Source organism: Mobula birostris, chromosome 9 (genome assembly GCF_030028105.1).
Source record: "Mobula birostris isolate sMobBir1 chromosome 9, sMobBir1.hap1, whole genome shotgun sequence".
Lineage (NCBI taxonomy): Eukaryota > Metazoa > Chordata > Chondrichthyes > Myliobatiformes > Myliobatidae > Mobula > Mobula birostris.
Window position 1 is genome coordinate 23312166 of NC_092378.1, and position 20323 is coordinate 23332488.

General features: G+C 39.0%; 1 protein-coding gene across 2 annotated transcripts in view; it reads right to left on the bottom strand.

The window, feature by feature from the left end:
- Positions 1–3327: 3327 nt before the first annotated feature.
- The window catches only part of znf277 (zinc finger protein 277), a 70568-nt gene continuing 53572 nt past the window's right edge, over positions 3328–20323 (bottom strand). For both annotated transcript variants that reach the window (XM_072267618.1, XM_072267617.1), the window contains exons 8-12: positions 19684–19751; positions 15025–15121; positions 12283–12325; positions 9364–9538; positions 3328–6895 (exon numbers count right to left, since the gene is read on the bottom strand). In XM_072267618.1, the coding sequence (XP_072123719.1) occupies positions 6691–6895; positions 9364–9538; positions 12283–12325; positions 15025–15121; positions 19684–19751 (588 nt within the window). In that variant the 3' untranslated portion in view covers positions 3328–6690. The remainder of the gene's footprint in view (positions 6896–9363; positions 9539–12282; positions 12326–15024; positions 15122–19683; positions 19752–20323) is intronic.

A 20323-nucleotide genomic window follows, 5' to 3' on the forward strand; every position in this document is an offset into this window, starting at 1 on the left:
AACTAGAATTGATCAAGATTTATTAACAGTATTTGTGGCTGCATCACAATCTTCTTCAGAGATATTCTTCAGAGTGGTAAATCTGCCATCCTTACCTATACTAAGCCTATATATGATTCCAGGACTAGCAATGTGATTGATGTGTATCTGTCTCTTCAGGTCAGGGACATTGAGCAAAGGTGGTACTTGTGACGTTAACATACCGTGAAAAATATTGAATATTCCTATTACCTAAATACTGAAAAATATTACTTTGCTTTGTGCACTTTGAGCTGTTTAATATACTGTAATTTGAATTCAAGTATCTGTAATTCTAGTTTACTTTGTGAATATTAAATGTAGCACTGAAAGTCAGCTTCTTTCTTATGCAGTGTCTTGTCCTGGTTCCATGGATATTGGAATCAATCTGAAATCTGAAATATTTCCCAAAAGATCCACACTTAAAAAATACTTAAGAAGGTGAGGTTGAAAGACATCTTCCCAGTTAACTCCCTCAAAGCATTTACTTCAACTTTGTATTTTATTCTCCATTATTTGTGGTGGATTTAGTAATAACCCAAACTGGAGGTGTTTTGGGAACTCACACCCCTCTTTACAGCAGTGGTACAGTAGTGTAAGCAGTTTTTAAACTCATGGGAGTGCATTTCTTTCACAAACACTGATGGTCCCAGATCACATCATACACAATCAGGAAAGGTCACCAATGCCTCTGCTTTTTGAGGAGGCTGAAGGGATCTGGGCTACGCAAACTGGTACTCATGAACTTCTACAGATGCACAGTAGAGAGCACCCTAACAAGCTGCATCACTGCATGGTATAGAAACTCCACTCTGGTGAACAGGGAGGCTCAAAGCTGCCCAGTGCATCACCAGCCATCAAGAACATATATACAGAAAGGTGCCAGAAAAAGGCCTGTGCCACCATGAAGGATCTCACTCACCCTGCTCATGGTCTGTCTGTCCCACTCCCAAAAGGGAGGAGGCTACATAGCATCCATACCACGACCACCACTCATAAACGGTTACTTCCCTCAAGCAGTAAGGCTGATCAACACCTCCACCCACGAACCCACCCCCGACCACAACTTCTTTATCACTTACTCTCAGTCACTTTATGTACAGACACTCCTGTATGAGTGTCACTTTATGGACATACAATCAATCTATGTATGAGTTATCTTGTGTGTTTATACTGTGTTATTATTATTAGTGTGTCTTTTATCTTATTTTTTTTGGCCACTGTTTCAGATCTGGAGTAATAATTATTTTGTTCTCCTTTACACTTTGTGTTCTGAAAATAACATTAAGCAATTTTAAACCTTGAACTTTCCAATACTATTAGCATTTACTGCACTAGGTGGCAGTCTATTCTGTGAATTTATGATAGTGGTATCAATCATTTCTTAAATTTAGTTTAAATATTTATTGTCCTGCAGCAGGAGTACACAGAGTAGCTGACCTTTTTAATTAAGAGCTCGAGCTATACAGCATTAAAATTTAAGAAAGCTTTAATTTAAAGCTTACTTAAATTTTAATGCTGTGTAGCTCAAGCTCTTAATATAGTTATTAATAAGGCAGAACCTTTTGCAGTGTGCCTTTTCAGTCCAAAGCATATATTAAGTAATCATTTTTTTTTAAATATTGTTTTCATTCTATGTAAATAATAAATTTGTGAGAAACTTGATGAATTGATTGGCTATTTCTTTGTGGTCAAATGATTTTCAGCAAACAACCTGAAAAGATGCAATATAAGACATATACTAATCAGCAAAAACATCATCCAATGGTCTGAGCCACAAAATTTCACAATGGCGCAGACCATGCAAATTATCTTTTCACTACTGAATAATGTTGAAAGGTGATGGTGTTGGAGAAGTGAAGAGATGGGTTGCAATTCGGTGGACTAATTGGACCTGAAAGAATTTTGTAATAAAGGCAAAACAACTAGCAAACTGCAAGGCTTATTGGTACTACCGGAGTTGACTTTCCTTCTCCAAATGGGTTTTGTCCTCCACTTCTCCTGATTTTTGTAGATTTAAGTCTCAATGTCGCGCAACATGTTTTTTTCTGGAAACCTTGTACATTAAAAGGCAGCTTTAGATCAGCCAACAACTAAGAGCATTAGCAGAAAGCCAATAGGTGTCATTTGGCTGAGATCATGCAGTTTTTGGTCCTCTTCAATTGAGCATTTTGAAGGTATCGGTAGTTACTGCGGAGTTACATGGGTGTAAAATGGACCAAGAAAGTAGACTGCTACAGGATGAAGATATTATTGCAGCTGCCCAGAAATCTTCCAAACACCTATGAGAGTATCTTTGCATTTGCATAGCAGGTTTTTTGTCAATAGTGTAAAGCTTTCACGGAAAATTCCCAGATGACTCGAGTGTGCTTTGACTGTCAAGGGTAAAATTGATGACTGTGTACCCGGAGGAAGTCAGCAAAGTTTTACATCCTAGTAAACAACTCATCAGCCACTTTGTTAGCTGCCCAGTGTAAATGTCTCTCACTGAACTCTGGGATGAAGCAGTAACAATAGGCAGCAATGTCCTTTGGTATTTTTGGTTAAGCTAGACCATCAGGTTCAGAAGACAGCAAAACTTAGTCCTGATACAATGGATACATGCATTTGTTTGATATGATATCTGGAACTGCTTGAGACCATGACTGAGACAGCAATCTATTATTTGTGAAATTGTGGTTTATGAGGAGCTATCACAAAAGTTTGCAGTTACTTAATAAAAGTAAATGTCTTGCAAAATTAAATTTTATTTACTCAACTATAACATTTACAGTATTATCTGACACAGGATGATTGTGTCATAGTCTTTATTGAAATACAAAAACATAAGAAAGTAGCAGCAAGTGTATGCCATTTTATTTATCAAACCTGGCCCACTCTGATCTCAGCTGCGCAAGTTCTCCATAGGCCTCAAATCCTTGATCTTTAAAAAACTCCTTTCTAAGTACCCTCAATTAGATAAATTAGCCTCAGCAACCCACTCAGTTTTAGATGACTACCCCCTAATCTGGTAAATATGTCCCATTTATGATTCTCCAGTTAGTGGAAGCATCTCAACAGCTACCCTATGAAGAACAACCCCCCGCCCCAACAAGTTTCAGTAAGATCAGCTCTCATTCTTTTAAGGTCTAAATAAATATATGGCTCTATTTTCATTTTCTTCAGTTGATTTTGAACACACATCTCTCATCACAGACTTACCTGATGAAACTTTTCAGCCTGCTTCCAGTGCTAGTATATCCTTCCTTAAATAGAGACCAAAACCATGCACAGCAATGCAAAACATTGAAAACACGACAGACACAAAACTTGTTTTTTCCTCCAAGTTTTTTTAATTAAAATAAATTCAAAAATCACTGCTAATTTTATGTATTAAGTGTGATGTAACCTTTCAGGCAAGCAGACTATCAGGTCAGATTTGCTAAATGTGGAAAACAAGATTTTATATGGCAATTGTTCTTTTTAAATAAAAAGCTGGGATCAACAATCGGTAAAATAGAAAATTCATTGTCTTTTTAATACCACATTTTTGGAATTGTAGTAAGAATATTTCAATGATGACAAAAGCAACATTTTAAACTCATCTCAGACTAGGAGACAAATATATAAAATATAACATTATAGGACTTACAGTATTTACTTTTACCAAATCTTTCAGTGGTCAATTCACACTTTGCTATAATATTCCCATTACGTAATTATTTCTCGTTTCCATTACAGAATGCCACAATATAACTCAGGGTGTCAAGCAACACAATTTGAGCACACTTCCGACTGCAATAAAAAATGACAATATTATTCTTATTACAATAGATATCCATCTTAAAATGTAGTACTGATTAACCCTCAGGAACAAAGCTCCAATGACTTTAACTTCCTCTCTGCTATTTCAGAACACTCATGTAAAATGTTACACTGCATTTTTACTCGTTTTCTTGTGAATGCGTCAAATATAAAACCAACAGATAAGAATTTATACAGGTGTGCTAAGCAGTAATTTCAAAATGAGATTAGAGGTTGAATTAACCTCATTAAAAAAACCTATAAAAATTTAAGGTAGCATTCTATTGTTTAATGTAACCCTACTTAATTCAAGCAGCTGTTTAAAGTCTATAGTTAATGTTTATGTATTATAGTCAAAGTTTATAAGCTGAATTTATAGTTTAAACAGTTTATAGTCATAGTCATGAAACAAGGTTTTGACTCAAAACATTGACATTTCCTTTTTTTTCCAAATAATTACTGCTCAACCTGCAGAGTTTGTCTAGCAGATTTTTTGTTACTTTAGTAATATGTTCTAGTATAAAGTAAACAGCTGAAAGAAGCAGTAATTTAAATCTGAAAATTTCCTGTTTTAGATTCTAGGCTTAATGAGCCTCTTTTACATTCTCACATTTTAGAACCAAGTTTTGGACAGTTTATTTTAAGTCCTATCCTTCTGCTGGTTCTGATCTTAAATTGGAAAAAAGGTGCATTGCAACCGCTTCTTTTCACATGATATGCCAATAATTTAGATGAATTGATGGTTTTGTAGCCAAGTTTGCAAACAACGCAATGAGAGGTGGAAGGGCGGGTAGTGTTGAGTAAACAGGGAAGCTGCAGGAGGACTTAGAAAATCGGTAGAATGGGCAAAGAAGTGGCAGATGGAATATAGTGAAGGGAAGTATATCGTCATACACCCTGCTGGAAAGAATGAAGGCGTAGACTACTTTCTAAACGGAGAGAAAATACGAAAATCCAAGGTGCAAGGGGACTTGGGAGATCTTGTGCTGAATTCCCTAAAGGTTATGTTGCAGGTTGAGTTGGTGATAAGTAAGGCAAATGCAATGTTTGCATTCATTTTGAGAGGACTAGAATACAAGAGCAAAGATGTGATGCTGAAGCTTTATGTGGCATTGATCAGACCACACTTGGGAGTATTGTGTGCGCATTTTTGAGCCTCTTATCTAAGAGAAGGTATGCTAGCATTAGAAAGGGTCCAGAAGAGTTTAATGAAAATAATTCCAGGAATGAAAGGGTTAATGCACAAGGAGTGTTTGATGCCTCTGGGCCCATTCTCACTGGAGTTTAGAAGAATGAGGGAGGATCTCATTGAAACCTATTGAATAATGAAAGGCCTAGAGTAGATGTGGAGAGAATGTTTCCTACAGAGGTCGAGTCTAGGACCAGAGGGCACAGCCTTAGAACAGAGAGACATCCATTTTGAACAGAAATGAAATGGAATTTCTTTAGCCAGAGTGTGGTGAATCTGTGGAATTCATTGTCACTTACGGCTTTTGAAGCCAGGCCATTAAGGATATTTAAAATGGGGGTTGGTAAGTTCTTGGTAAGTCAAGGCATTCAAAGGTTACGGGGAGAAGGCAGGAGAATGGAGTTGAGAGGGATAATGAATCAGCCATAATGGAATGGCGGAGCAGACAAATTAGACTGACTGACCCAATTCTGCTCTTATGTTTGATGGTCTTAAATGAGATTAGAATTGCATGTTCCATCAGGAAGCTTAGCTGCAATGGGTAGAGAAGGGCTGGTTGCATTTAATGTTTTTCACAAAGCTTTTAAGAGAAGATATGCAGGTGCACTGATATTAAAGGACAGAATACTACCTTAAATATGTAGTAGATGTGGTTAGGATGCTAAGTATGATAACTTGTCATTAGGTAAAATGCACGAGGAAAAGTATTACAGGGCTGACCAGGATAGGATTGACATGGGAATGCAGGGAATAGAATCCTTCCACCATTTCAAGCACGGCAGTGAGTTTTCCCGAAAGATTGCCTGCATGAACAGAATGATTTTAAGTGACACAAAATATTTTAGTTAAATTACATGGGGTCATTCGGGATTATTTTAATCCTCCCCATATGCATTAACATATCATGTTCAATAGTGAGGGACAATAGGACTTCCCAAGCTTGAAGTTCAGATCCCCATAGAAATAATGAGGAAACTGAACAGATTTTGGTCTCCCTCTACAGGTGTTAGTTTAGATTATATCATTCTCAGATATATGAGAATCTTACTTAATGATGTCAATTTAGAAGTTTTTTTTTAAACTTCAAGTGGCTTTGATAGAAATTTTAACAAGTGGAAAAGCAGGGAGCTTGATACCTGGGCCTGGCCGCCACATCAAGGAACATGGCTGAGCCTGCACAATTATTGGGAACAGGTTTTATTCTTCTAATATAAAGGGGGAATTAGATGCCAGATAATGGCTTATGCAATTTGTGGGAATTGCAACGCTTATGAGATTTTTCTTCCAAGTTTCAAGAACCGCACTTTGAGGAACCATTGATATTTTAAAGTTTGTTTTTTTGATGAACTCAAGTCAGTGGTGATTGTAATTTGTAAAAAAAAAAACCTGTGGTTTTCAGTTCATAGTCTTTTGTGATGTTTTAATCTGGATAATAATAAATTTTAGTTTTAAAATCTTTAATTCTCCAAAACATTAAATAACGTGAAAAGTATTAACCAAATGGTCTGAACACTGCTGTTTTTCCTATTGGTGGCTTTTCACATGACTGACTTCTTCCCCTTATACAAATATTTTTAAAAATATGTTCATTGATTCTTGCATTCCATCTTCTGATAGTACATGTAGACAACCTTATGTAAAAACTTGAGCCAGATAGCTACGCATCTGCCATTGGTATAATTCATAAAAATGGTGACTTTTTAATTTGCTGGATGAGAGAGGGCGATTGCTGGCTTCTGGTGCTGCAGTCGATTTAGAATACTGCTTTGCTTTAGCGTTTGCAAATTCGAGATGTCTTCTGCAACAACAGGAATGTCTGTTGTTTGGTTGTCAGCTGTAGTTTCATTCTCGCAGTCAGATAAAGAGCAAAGCAGAGCATCATTTTCATATGTAGGAAAGTAATACCTAAAAATAGAAATAACAAATAATTTAATCATCTTAACAATGTTATGATAATAGCTCTAAGCATACGTAAATTCATTTTATGCATACTTTTGAGGCCACATGCATTGTGCAGAGGGAAATAATGCAAATAAAGGCCTCCGAGGCCAACTGTATTACCACTTCAATTATACATTGTATGTTCACATCATAGAGAACCAGAGAAAGGTTTTAGATGTCTGTTTAATTTAATCTAACGTACAGCCTTGAAGTCAGCATAATTTTGTTTTTAAACATGCAAAGAAAGTTGATAACAGAAACGGAACGGAATTATTATGCACATTTTTTTCCTGAAATCGCCAAGTTGCTGGAGCGCTTTGTCAACTTCAGTGCTGTACAAGAATGGCGCTCCTTGGCACCTACTGCAACAGGTTTGACTTTTTGTCAAATGAATCTGACTTAAGAAGAAAATCAATTTTGCGATGAATGTCTCCAAATGAAATCACTGTTATGCAAAAAAGTGCTAAATGCTTCACCATTACTTTTGTGAAAATTGCTATTTTATTTTTAATCACAGATATATAATGTCCTGGAAGAACTCCAGCAAAGACAGACACAATCTGACTCTTCTGTATAATTGTCAATTCTATTCTAAAGCTAAATCTTCCAAATAACACTTGATGCTCATTAGCTCTCACTGTAGTCTCAGATACTTTTGCAAAGGTTAAAGATCGTCAATTTTAATTCACTGTTGGTAAATTGAAGAATCTTACACATTCTAATGGTCGGACAGTAGCATAGCAGCATAACGTTTTACAGTGGCAGCAACCTAGGTTCAATTCCGTCGCTGCCTGTAAGGAGTTTGTATGTCTTCCCCGTGACCTCATGGATTTCCTCCAGATGCACCCACTTTATAAAGAAGTTAGGGTTAGTAAGTTGTGAAGCTGGAGCATGGTGACACTTGCAGACTACCCCAGCATATCATTGGACTGTGCTGTTCATTGAGATGTACAACACATTTCACTGTTTTTAAAATGTACTTGTGACAAATAAAGCTAACGTTAGGATAGAGATCTTTACCTCAAACACATTTCAAAAGCTTTTCTTTCAACTTGGTTTTCCGTTTACTGTTTGTTGCTCTTCTTGTCTCTGGGATATAACACCACAGTAATTTTATAAGCATTTTTGCTACAAAATAGTCCTTTCGACTCATTGCTTCGACTCATTTCGACTCATTGCTTCGACTCATTTACTGCTAAGGTGGGTAGTGTAGATTCAATATAAATTTCAAAATTAGGAAGTGTTTATACAGAAGAGACAAGGAAAATACATCCATAAAAGGGAAGCCGAATAAACAAAGGTAGGGTTAACGCAACTGGGAAAAGTTCCCCAGGTGATATTTTTCTCCCTCTCAGAGCAATTTCTCATGATCTTGAAATACATGCCTAAAAGGATGGAAGTACAATCAACAGCAACTTTCAAAGGGAAATTAAAACAGTAATGATTCCAAAAATCTTTATATTTCTAAGTTACTGGAATAATTTTTCAACTTTAAGGCTATGAGAGCAGAGCAAATGTGCGGAAGATGAAATGGGTCAAATGGACTTAAGTAGAATTTTAAGCCAGTTTTATTCAAATCAAAACTAATTGTAATCTTAATTAAAAATAGTAATAGTAATCAAAATTAAGATATGGCTTGCTCAAAGCAGCCAAATGATGTAATTAGGATGTCAATCTTGGTGACACTAGCCTAGGAGCGAACACTAATGTTCTTCTATTTTGGCAGATATTGCAGAGGCAGTTTTAAAAGCATTGTTCCAATAGTTCAAGCTGACTGCTATCTCAAGAACATATAGGAAGCCAGGAATCATTGCTACCCAATGAGCCATAAGTTTTGCACCAGGTTTGCGTTCTTGAAACAATTTTCCATCAGTCAACTAAAAGCTGTGGTGCTGCATTAAAGGTGATGGTAAATTTCATCATCAATAGTGCTAATGCATTGAAGGTGTGCTGGAAACCCGAAGGAGAAATAGAAACATAGAAAACCTACAGCACAATACAGGCCCTTTGGCCCACAACGTTCTGCCGAACATGCCCCTACCTTAGAAATTACTAGGGTTACCCATAGCCCTCTATTTTACTAAGCTCCATGTACCTATCCAAAAGTCCCTTAAAAGATCCTAGTGTATCCGCCTCCACTACCGTTGCTGGCAGTCCATTCCACGCATTCACCACGCTGCGTAAAAAACTTATTCCTGACATATCCTCTGTACCCACTCCCCAGCACCTTAAACCTGTGCCCTTTTGTGGCAACCATTTCAGCCTTGGGAAAAAGCCTTTGACTATCCACACGATTAATGCCTCTCATCATCTTATACACCTCCATCAGGTCACCGCTCGTCCTTCGTCACTCCAGGGAGAAATACTATGTTCTGTCATCATGTTTGAAATCTAAAGTAATACTGAACTGAACTGTTTTAATTAATACTTACTGAGGTTGATCCCAGGCAGATTTATCAAGCAGTGACATAATATGGTCTGTTTCCGTCATGTGATCTACAACTTCTGTTTTCGAGTTGAATGCTTCTCCACACCTGCTGCATTGGCGTTGGTGAATCTCTCTTCTTATAAAGTTTACTAATTTGACCTGCTGGTAGAAGTTTAATCCTACAAAAAGTGGAAATAAACTTATTGTTCTTGTATATTCAGCATAAAATTTGACATGGTGTGAACACCAATTATTAAAAAATAACAAGACCTGTCCTCAATTTTTAGTGATTACATTTTATCTGCAGAGTGCAGCATTTTCCACCAGCTCAAAACATTTGCTAAGGTCCCCAAGGATAAAGGTTTATTTCAATATAAATACAAAATTGTGTAAATACTTGGCAATTATCAACTGTTGGGAAATAATAACTTCAATCAAGTTGCAACTTCAACAAGCATCAGAAAGTTCTGGAAGAGGAACGCTGCATTGTTTTCTCCTCATCCAGTAATGCTCTAGCCAGTTTTAAGACGAGAGCAACCAGGCAAAGTAGTTAATTTTAGAATTCTCTGTCACACCCAAAGATTGACTTACTGGTTTCTGGTAATGCATTCAGTTAAAATCCCTCATGTAATTCACTGATCATTAGCCCACACAAGCTTCATAAGCAATCTTACCCAATCCTTTAATAACTAAGAAGGATTTCCTAAGGGATCCTGCAATTAATTTTTGATATACAGTACTTCCAATTATACTGCTGTAGCCTGAATGCAACTGTAGTTGATAAAATTACATTAGATAAACCTATAGGATTGAAATCAAGGTACGTCTTCTACCTTCTTGATACACGTTCCTTGTGGAAAATCACAAGGAGTAAGTTCACAAAGGATGATTAGACCTCTTCTGCAATAGATACTGCCAAAATCCCCTTGAAGAACTTAAAAAGCAGCAAAGAATAATTTCTTTTTGTTCCCTGTAAAGGCTTCGTGACAAAATGCTCCAGAACAGCTGTAGGCTCTAACTTTGTTACAGATTAGGAGGCACACAGAAGAGATAATGGAGTTGATGCTTCCTTGGCACTAAGCTGCTGAGGTCATGAAGTGGTGGCTTGACTGACTCTAATGGACTTAAAGTCAGCGGTACTGCATTGGTTTGAGACAGTGGAGTTTGTTGGTCTAGTTGAGAAAGGTTGGTCATAAAACTTGAGGATTAGATTAACTTTACTTCACATTTCTAATTCCCTCATCTTCACATTTTCACTTCCTCAGCTGTTCTCCACTTGCAGAAATAAACTATTGACCAATTTTCAAACAGTCAAATAACTTACAATGATCCCTTAATTACACCTCCCCCCACTCAGCCTCCAGTGAGGATTCCATTCCGTTCTCCCAGGTTTCTCCAGTATATGCATTCTGACAATGCCAACTTAACCACCCTTTCTGGCATGAACTAGATGGGCCAAAGGGCCTGTTTCCATGCTGTACTTCTCTATGACTCTCTATGTCTTCTTTCTCCAACACTATTTGTTCCTATTTCACCATGAAACTTGGCAGTTTCTACCTCTGCCTTACTTTCTCTTCCTCCCAAAACTACAATAAACATCCCTGTTCATGCCTCTTACCTCACTGGACTCCAGGTTCAAAAGGCAAACCAAGGCTTTACCACCATCTCTTGTGCGATACCATATCTTCCACCGTCCCCCCCACATCATTCTATATGATCAACTCCCTCTGCAACATCCTGATCTAACCTGAACATCAGCCCCAACATTCTTCTCCCTTTCCTATAGCATCTTCTGATGTTTAGTCTGTCCTTGGTTATCTCATTCCAGGGCCCCAAGCAACCATTACATGTGGATCAAACATTTCCTCTGCGTGGGCAAGGTTACGTACAAACTGAATGATTGATTTGTTACGTATTGTTCAGTGCTATTGCGACTTTGTTTCCAGTCACTTACCTCCTGTGGCCACTCTCAGCTTCACCTTCGGTTTCAACAACATCCCAGTCAAGCTCAAAAGAAATTCACAAAGTATTCCACCTTTCAATTCAGCTCAGTTGGACAACTGATGCAGGTAATTATTTTGCTGTGATATTTAACCATCCCCAACTTGCACTGCCAAACACCTTTCCTTGTTTCACACAGACAAACCACCTCTCACCTAACCACTCACTTTTCAAGGCAGACACGAAAATTAAATAAACAACATAGAAGTAGTGACAATTTTAATCAGGGGCATTTTAACATGAAAAATATCTGCCACGTCGAGGGACTTTGGAGTCCACAGAGCCTTGAAAGTGACAACACAGTTAGATAGATTATGGAAGGTATAAAGGATACTGGCATTTGTCTTCATTCATGGAGAAAGGGTCTACAGAAGTAGGGAGCTTGTTCTCTAACTTTATAAAATCTTGGTCGGACCTCAGCTGGAGTATGCAGGTCTGGTCACTAAGGGCATAGGAAGGATGTGGAAGAGCAGGAGGGGGTGCAAAGAAGTTTCAGCAAGTTGTTAACTGGAATGAAGCAGTGGCCTTGCAAATCTCCTTTCCACCCTCAATACCCTCTAGTATCTGTCATTTTGACTTGGAACAACACTGATTATCTACTCAATTGAAGCCTCTCGTTGTACGTATATCTTCTGTCAGCTAGCCGCTCGGCTTCTGACACTCGAGAGAAACAACCCATGCCTATAGCTAACACACGCCACTCCAGCATCCTGGTTAACTTTTTCCTGCACCCTCCCCAAGGTCTCCACATCCTTCCTTTATAGTACTGGTGACCAGAACTGCACACAATACTCCAAATGTGGTCTAACCGAAGTTTTATACATCTGCAATACAAATTCCCAACAACTTTTATACTCAATCGCTGACTGATCATTGAAAATACTGTAAATAAACATCTCATGAGGAAGTAAACAATACCTACCCATTTCAGACTTCAATTTAAGAAGGTCAAAATGATGTTCTGTCTACAAAACAGATTAGAGAAAGTTAAATATTATAAACTACAATGGTGGGATAGAATGTAAATCTTCAGATTAAAAATACAGATACGCAGATACAATACAAGTGAAATTCTAATTATGTGGAACTATAAGATGAACAAAATAAATCTATGATGCAATTTATTAGTGGTATAGTGGCTGCAAATCTTTTATCGAATCAGCACTCTCTGAACCCCTGAGTAATCATTGTCATTTGCAGTGCAGTTCAGAAGCACATATTTTACAACAACCCATCAAAGCATACTCATTTAGGTTCTAGGAGACAAGCTCAGAGCCGACTCAATGGGATCTATTAAGTATTAAAATAGCGCCGGAAATATAAAATTATGATTAAACAGTGTCACTGTAGCTTTATGAAATAAAAATAAAGCATGACAAATCAAAGAGAAGTTTTGGAAGTAATTGGTGGCATGGGCAAGAGGGAACCAGTAGATATGGTATATTTGGATTCTCAAATGTGCCATACAAAAGGCTTTTATACAAATTACAGGCTCTTGGGATAGAAAGCTGCACACAAACCTAGATAGAAAACTGGTTAAAGGACAGTATAATATGTCAGATTGGTAGAATCCAGAGAAATGCATGCCTCAATTTCTAATTTCTTTGCAGACACAAGAGGCTGCAGATGCTGTAATCTGGAACAACAATGAGAAACTCAGTGAGTCTGGCAGCATGTGTAAAAGACAAAGGTCACCATTTGAGGTGGAAACTCTGCATTAGGACTGAATATAGAGGGGAGACAGAAAATATAAAGAAGTGCGGGAGGGGTGAAGCAGGGACTGGAAGGTGATAGGTGGAATAAGATGAGGAGGGTGACGATGGGCAGAAGGAGCCAGATGAAGGGACAGAAAGTTAGAGTTGCAGATGCTTAAATCTAATACGTGAGGAAAATGTTAAGTGGAACCAGATAAGGGAGGGATGATCAGCAGATGGGAGTAGTTGGTGGAGGGTGTAGGCGAGTGAATGGGTGAAATGTGTGGATGATAGGCAGATGAAACCAGAAGGGGAACAAAACTGAGTTACGGGGACAGGTGGGGAGTTGGTTGAGACAACATGGAATTTAGAAAATTCAATGTTCAAACCTCTGAATTAAAGACTGGCCAAGAGGAATATGATGTGTTGTTTTGCTAGTTTTCATTTAGCCACACTCTGGCAATGGAAAAGGCTAAGGACAGGCAGATTGGTGTGGGAATGGGAACTGTGATAGCAGGCAACTGAGAGCTTATGACGGCCATTGCGGACAGAGCACAGGAGTACCATCAAGAGTCTTTGCTTGGTCTCACCAATGAAGAGGCCACATACAGAGCAACAATTGCAGCAGAATAGGGTGGGGGCTGTGCACATGAACCTTTGCCTCAGCTGGAAGAGTTGCTTAGGTGTAGGGACAACAGTAGTACATCCTGCGGTTGCAGAGGAAAATGCCTAAAACAGCGTGGGGAGATGGAGGGGAGGTGGGTTGGTGGTGGGTGGTGGAAGGGTTGAGCAAACTAGAGAATCAGAGAGGGAGTGACCTCCAGAGTAAGCTGGAAGGGATCCCATTGCAGGTGGCAGAAACCAAGGGTGATGTACTATAAGTGGAAGCCGGTAAGGTGAGAGGTGAAGAACATCTGTCATTGTCAAGCAGTGAGCCTATGGCTTTCTGTTCCAGGACATCTGAAATCAACAAATATATTTTCCCCACTACTGTGGTTGATGGAGACCTCACATGCATTTCCTCTATGTTCTGGACTTCTCCTACCTGAGGCTAAGGGGAAAATGGTGAGCTGGGGGTAAGGAGAATGTGAAGAAGGTAAAGTCAGGTAGTTAGAAGGGGAGAATATTGTAGTTTGTGAAGTTGTTCATTTGGGTTAGAAAAATTTGACCCAGAGAAAGAGTAAAGTCTTTATTCTAAGCATTAGCATTAAATCTTTGGAATTTTCTACCCCAGAGAACTCTGGATGCTCAATCTGAGCACATCAATACTCAGATCAGTCAAACTTTGAATTCTAAAGGAAGCAAGGGAAAGGAGGATCAAACAGGAATATAGAGCAAGGGGCAGAATTCACCTACTCCTGGAGATGTACTCTTGAAGATATTTCACGTTTAAGAGCACAGCTGAATCTGAATATGCATTAGCAATTTTTAAGAATCTTGATGAGTGCAAATCCAAATTAGTGCTAATTTATGGACAGATGGTGTGATGTGGTTTCAAATACAACAGTAAAAAACGGCAGTTTCACTTAGTTGTCAGTGAATACAAACTAAAACAATCCAAGCTAACAGTAATTCCCTTCACTCTTCCCAATCAATCAATGAATGACTTCTGGTATCATCATTATATCAATTTTGAAACTAATGTCATTTCTGACCTAAATGAGTCTGCTGTATAATAGTATTTTAGCCATTTAATAACAAAATAATGAAATTATTCACTGTGGGCTAAAATATAATTAGATACTGAAAAACAGTGAACATTTTTTAAATAATCAACTAATCATTTTCTTCAACTTCATTTCATTTATTTTAATTCATTTAAAAAAAATTACTTGTTCCATTTCTTTTTTGAAATGGTTTCTTTTTATGTTAGGCAACAGACATTAATTTATAAAGGCAGTCTGCAGACAGCTAAGCAGACTGGTTCACGCTCTTAACAAATTTTATGTTATTCTTTGACTTAGTTTTACCTTCATGTGAAGGTGTAGTTTTTCAGTTGAATCTTTTGCTTTTTCGCAGAAAAGACAAACAGCACACATTGGGTTGCCTTGCCAATCAGACCAATCACTGCAAATAGAGCATAAAAATGAGACAAAGGTAAATAAACTGCATATCCACAGACTGAGGGAGCTCAAGAACTATGACAGAAGTCTAGTATGGGGAAATATGATGCCACTTGTTTTTGATCTGAGAAGGACAAATCGAAGTGTTTTCTCAACGGTGATTATTTTAGAGAATCAATTCATGTCTTCTAGTGTGACTCTGTGGTTTTGTGGTACACTACCTACAGGGAGAGCCAAGTCTATAATGCTAAGGTAATTCAACTTTATCTATGTGCTGATCATCCCTATGAAAATTCCTGGTGCAAACTGATGCACAATATTAATGTTCTGAAAATACATGTGATAACATTTCCAGATTGCAGCACTTCTTCCCCAGTTGGTGCTGGCCAGGATTCTATTACGTTGCTTTGGATTCTGCTGTATAATGGCATTGCTTAGATTTTGCTGGAGGTGAAGTTATAATCTTGGTAACTCCAAGATAAATGGTCTGATGTTGCAAGAAATTTATCTGTTGCAGAAAGGATCCCAACTCATTCATGGACGGTCCCAAGCCTGGCTGTGATAGGAAGAGGGTCGGTCATGGGACGAGGAACCCTGTACCATAAAAACCCAGTGCTACAGAAACATCAACAGAAGCTCCGGGGACCTCAGCCCTGAGAGAGGAAGGATCTTTGCCTAGCAGTGAAAGACGGGTGACAGTGGTGACAGGCTTAAGAACAAGAAAGGATTCTGCAGTTCTCCCAACACACATCAAAGTTGCTGGTGAACGCAGCAGGCCAGGCAGCATCCCTAGGAAGAGGTACAGTCGACGTTTCAGGCCGAGACCCTTCGTCAGGACTAACTGAAGGAAGAGTTAGTAAGAGATTTGAAAGTGGGAGGGGGAGGGGGAGATCCAAAATGATAGGAGAAGACAGGAGGGGGAGGGATGGAGCCAAGAGCTGGACAGATGATTGGCAAAAGGGATAAGAGAGGATCATGGGACAGGAGGTACGGGAAGAAAGACCGGGGCGGGGGGGGACCCAGAGGATGGGCAAGGGGTATAGTCAGAGGGAAAAAAAGGAGAGGGAGAGAAAGAATGTGTGTATAAAAATAAATAACAGATGGGGTACGAGGGGGAGGTGGGGCATTAGCGGAAGTTAGAGAAGTCGATGTTCATGCCATCTGGTTGGAGGCTACCCAGATGGAATATGACGCAAACAACAGGAATTCTGCAGATGCTGGAAATTCAAGCAACACACATCAAAGTTGCTGGTGAACGCAGCAGGCCAAGCAGCATCTGTAGGAAGAGGTGCAGTCGACGTTTCAGGCCGAGACCCTTCGTCAGGACATACTCTCATTCCTGGTAAACTTATGAAGATATGCATTGAGCTTCTCTTCTGTTTGTGTACTATTTTTTTCAAAAGGAGACAGCCTAACAGCATTCCAACCAGAATGGTAACGTGTGGACTGGTCTGGGGAAGGCTAAACAGCAGCACTTCTCTATAGAAACACTGCTGTAATCAATCACTAGGCACGTACAGACAGTGAGGGGTCAGGAGGTGAACTACCTGACAGAATGCTCAACTTTTACTTATATGGACCTCAGTGAATATGGACTGTTTGGGGCCCTGAATGGTGGTAAGGGAGGAAGTGTAAGGGCATGTGTAGCACTTGTTCTGCTTACAAGGATAAGTCCTTCCAGGTGAGGCGACACTTCACCTGTGAGTTGGCTGGGGTGATATACTGCGCCCTGTGCTCTCGATGTGGCCTTCTATATATTGGCGAGACCCGACGCAGACTGGGAGACCGCTTTGCTGAACACCTACGCTCTGTCCGCCAGAGAAAGCAGGATCTCCCAGTGGCCACACATTTAATTCCACATCCCATTCCCATTCTGACATGTCTATCCACGGCCTCCTCCACTATAAAGATGAAGCCACACTCAGGTTGGAGGAACAACACCTTATATTCCGTCTGGGTAGCCTCCAACCTGATGGCATGAACATCGACTTCTCTAACTTCCGCTAATGCCCCACCTCCCCCTCGTACCCCATCTGTTATTTATTTTTACACACACATTCTTTCTCTCACTCTCCTTTTTCTTCTTCTGTTCCTCTGACGGTACCCCTTGCCCATCCTCTGGGTTCCCCCCCCACCCCCCCCGGTCTTTCTTCCCGGACCTCCTGTCCCATGATCCTCTCGTATCCCCTTTGCCAATCACCTGTCCAGCTCTTGGCTCCATCCCTCCCCCTCCTGTCTTCTCCTATCATTCTGGATCTCCCCCTCCCCCTCCCACTTTCAAATCTCTTACTAACTCTTCCTTCAGTTAGTCCTGACGAAGGGTCTCGGCCTGAAACGTCGACTGTACCTCTTCCTAGAGATGCTGCCTGGCCTGCTGTGTTCACCAGCAACTTTGATGTGTGTTGCTTGAATTTCCAGCGTCTGCAGAATTCCTGTTGTCTGCAGTTCTCCCGTTGCTTCTGTGTCAGTTGGGTAGAAAGGCAAGTGGAGAGCAGTACAAAAATAACTGCTTTGCTATTTTGAGGTTTGCCACCTCACTGAGAGAAATACAATCAGAACAAAATTGTCAGCCTAAGTTTCTTGGCTGGATTTTTGTGGCAAGCAAGTTATATAAATAATGGATAAAACATGTCCAAGCACACATTTGAGTGGGAGCCCATTTTGTATATATCATGTCAAGGTGCATTGGTCTCCAAGATATATACACACTGGAACTTCTGTTTTGGATTTTGGACATTGAACAGCTTGAAGAATATGCTGGCTTTGAAACTGATACTGCATACTTTCACCATTATTATAATAGTATAATATTAGGATAAGATGAATAAATCACAGCAAATTAGGCCAATGAAAAGATTTTGTAGTGGATTAAGTCCTATCTGACACAAAGCTATCAGATGTCAGTCTTCACATCTTTATGATATAACTATCATGATTGTCATAAGGAAGTGTCCTTTACCCAAGCACCTTCTGCTTTTTTGATATTGACCAGTTATCTTTCAGAAAGGCCAAGGAGTGCTTATTCCCTGACAACTCTACTCTGGTCATCTCCCTGTACAATATGCTTAAAGATCAATAACATTCATTCCTGCAACAGGGTCTTGATAACATCCAGAATTGTAACAAACACTGAAGTGACATCCCTGCTACAGAAACATTTGGAACAAGAGATCTTCCTTGGCTTGAAATGGAAGTCAACGCTGCTGAATCTTACAATGTTAAGAACATTAACCAGAAGCTTCCCTGGCTAAAATGAACACTGAGGTCCATATAAGTAAAAGTTGAGCATTCTGTCAGGTAGTTCACCTCCTGACCCCTCACTGTCTGTACGTGCCTAGTGATTGATTACAGCAGTGTTTCTATAGAGAAGTGCTGCTGTTTAGCCTTCCCCAGACCAGTCCACATGTTACCATTCTGGTTGGAATGCTGTTAGGCTGTCTCCTTTTGAAAAAAATAGTACACAAACAGAAGAGAAGCTCAGTGCACATCTTCATAAGTTTACCAGGAATGAGAGAACGCTGGGAATTTTGTTCAAATTCATTCAATCCAAATTTCAGCACAGCAACAGTGCTTAGCATATTATTCACACCCCCCCCCCCCCACCGCCTTTACTTTGGTCTGTCGTCGGCAATATCATATGGAACACACCGACTGTACAAAGATATCAAAATGCAGCTTAAACCTGCTGAGCCAGGGATTGTGGAAAAGACATTCGGTAATGAAAATCTTTGGCATGATATACAATTCTATCAATATTTCTGCTGAACACAGAGTAAAATTCTAACAGCATTATCCTTGATATTGTTAAATAAAGTGTACATTAATACTGCTGGATAAACCGTAAAAGATCTTTATCAGTAAAAGTATTGACCAGCCACGTGTGGAGCTGAGAATTTCTGCATCGCAGCTTATAAAACTGATTAAACTGCAGTAAATACACCATGTGTGTGAAACACTATTTACAGTGTTATGAATCACCATAATATTGCAATGGCTCATTATGGTTATGTTACTCCCTGATACACTTGTGGAAGGTGTAACAATTTTATGTCAGAAAAATTAAAAATACCAAGATACCACTAATTTAACTAGTCAGTGTTCTGGCAGCTCCAGGTGTTAAAATGTAGCTGCATCCTCTGCCAATTCAGGGTAAGTTGTAAGACACCACTCCACCTCACCATGAAGGAAAATAAGCTTATATCATCAGTTGGCCACTGGCCAATGAAACATAGATATGAATTAAAACCCCAAAGGAGTCTGTAACCAATTCACATCCTTCCTTTCTCCTTAAGAAAGGATATGAGCATGAATTACTAACTTTAGATCAAATTAAAAGATACTCTTAATAAAGAAAATTGAATAAGGTTTAAGATATCATGCACTTTCTCTAAATAAAAATAAAAATAAATAAAAGTAACAAAAACAAGGTGGTAATTTTGTAGTCTGTGGGCAATGAATTACAAGACTTTATTGCTGCTTTATAAAACAACTGCAAACTATCATTTTACCACAGTAATTTTACTTAGAGTGACGACAAAAACAGTTTGAAATCAGATCACTACTTACTCATCCAGCTCTTCAATGATTTCACGGTCATCTTCAGACTGAACTTCCTCCCAGTTCTTCCCAAACTCCTGAAATAAGTCAACAAGTTTGCTCAATTCTAGGGGAAATCAAACATATTCAAGCTGTAGTAGTTAAGCTCATTCCTTCTGAAGTAGAATGATGCCCCGGAATGTTTGTGAGGATTCAGCCAATGTGCAGAGCAGCAACGCAAGTTGACCAGTCAATTCATTGAAATCTTTTATAAGGCTTTACTTTTGTCAGATTACTTAATATAAATAAATTGGAATGCACATCAGCGTCCTTAAATTATTTTGTGGTGCGAGGTTTATTAGACAAGTTTAAAGAAAAATTATCTATTGATTTTACAAGTATAAACTTACATTGTGTTTAGAATGGAATTCATGTAATTGCACTTGCTGAAACTTAGCGTAAAAAATAAGGGAAAAACAAATTTGGTGCACTGTTACGGTAGCACCTCAGGTTTCAAATGACTGGATAAATTACATATTTGAGAGCACTAACAATAAGTTCTTTCTTTAAAAAGGGATAATTGGATCTATTTGAAGTATGCTGTTATCAATTTGTCATGATATGGCTGTAAAGTAAACCAACAGCCTTCATTGGTAAGTATGTATGTGTA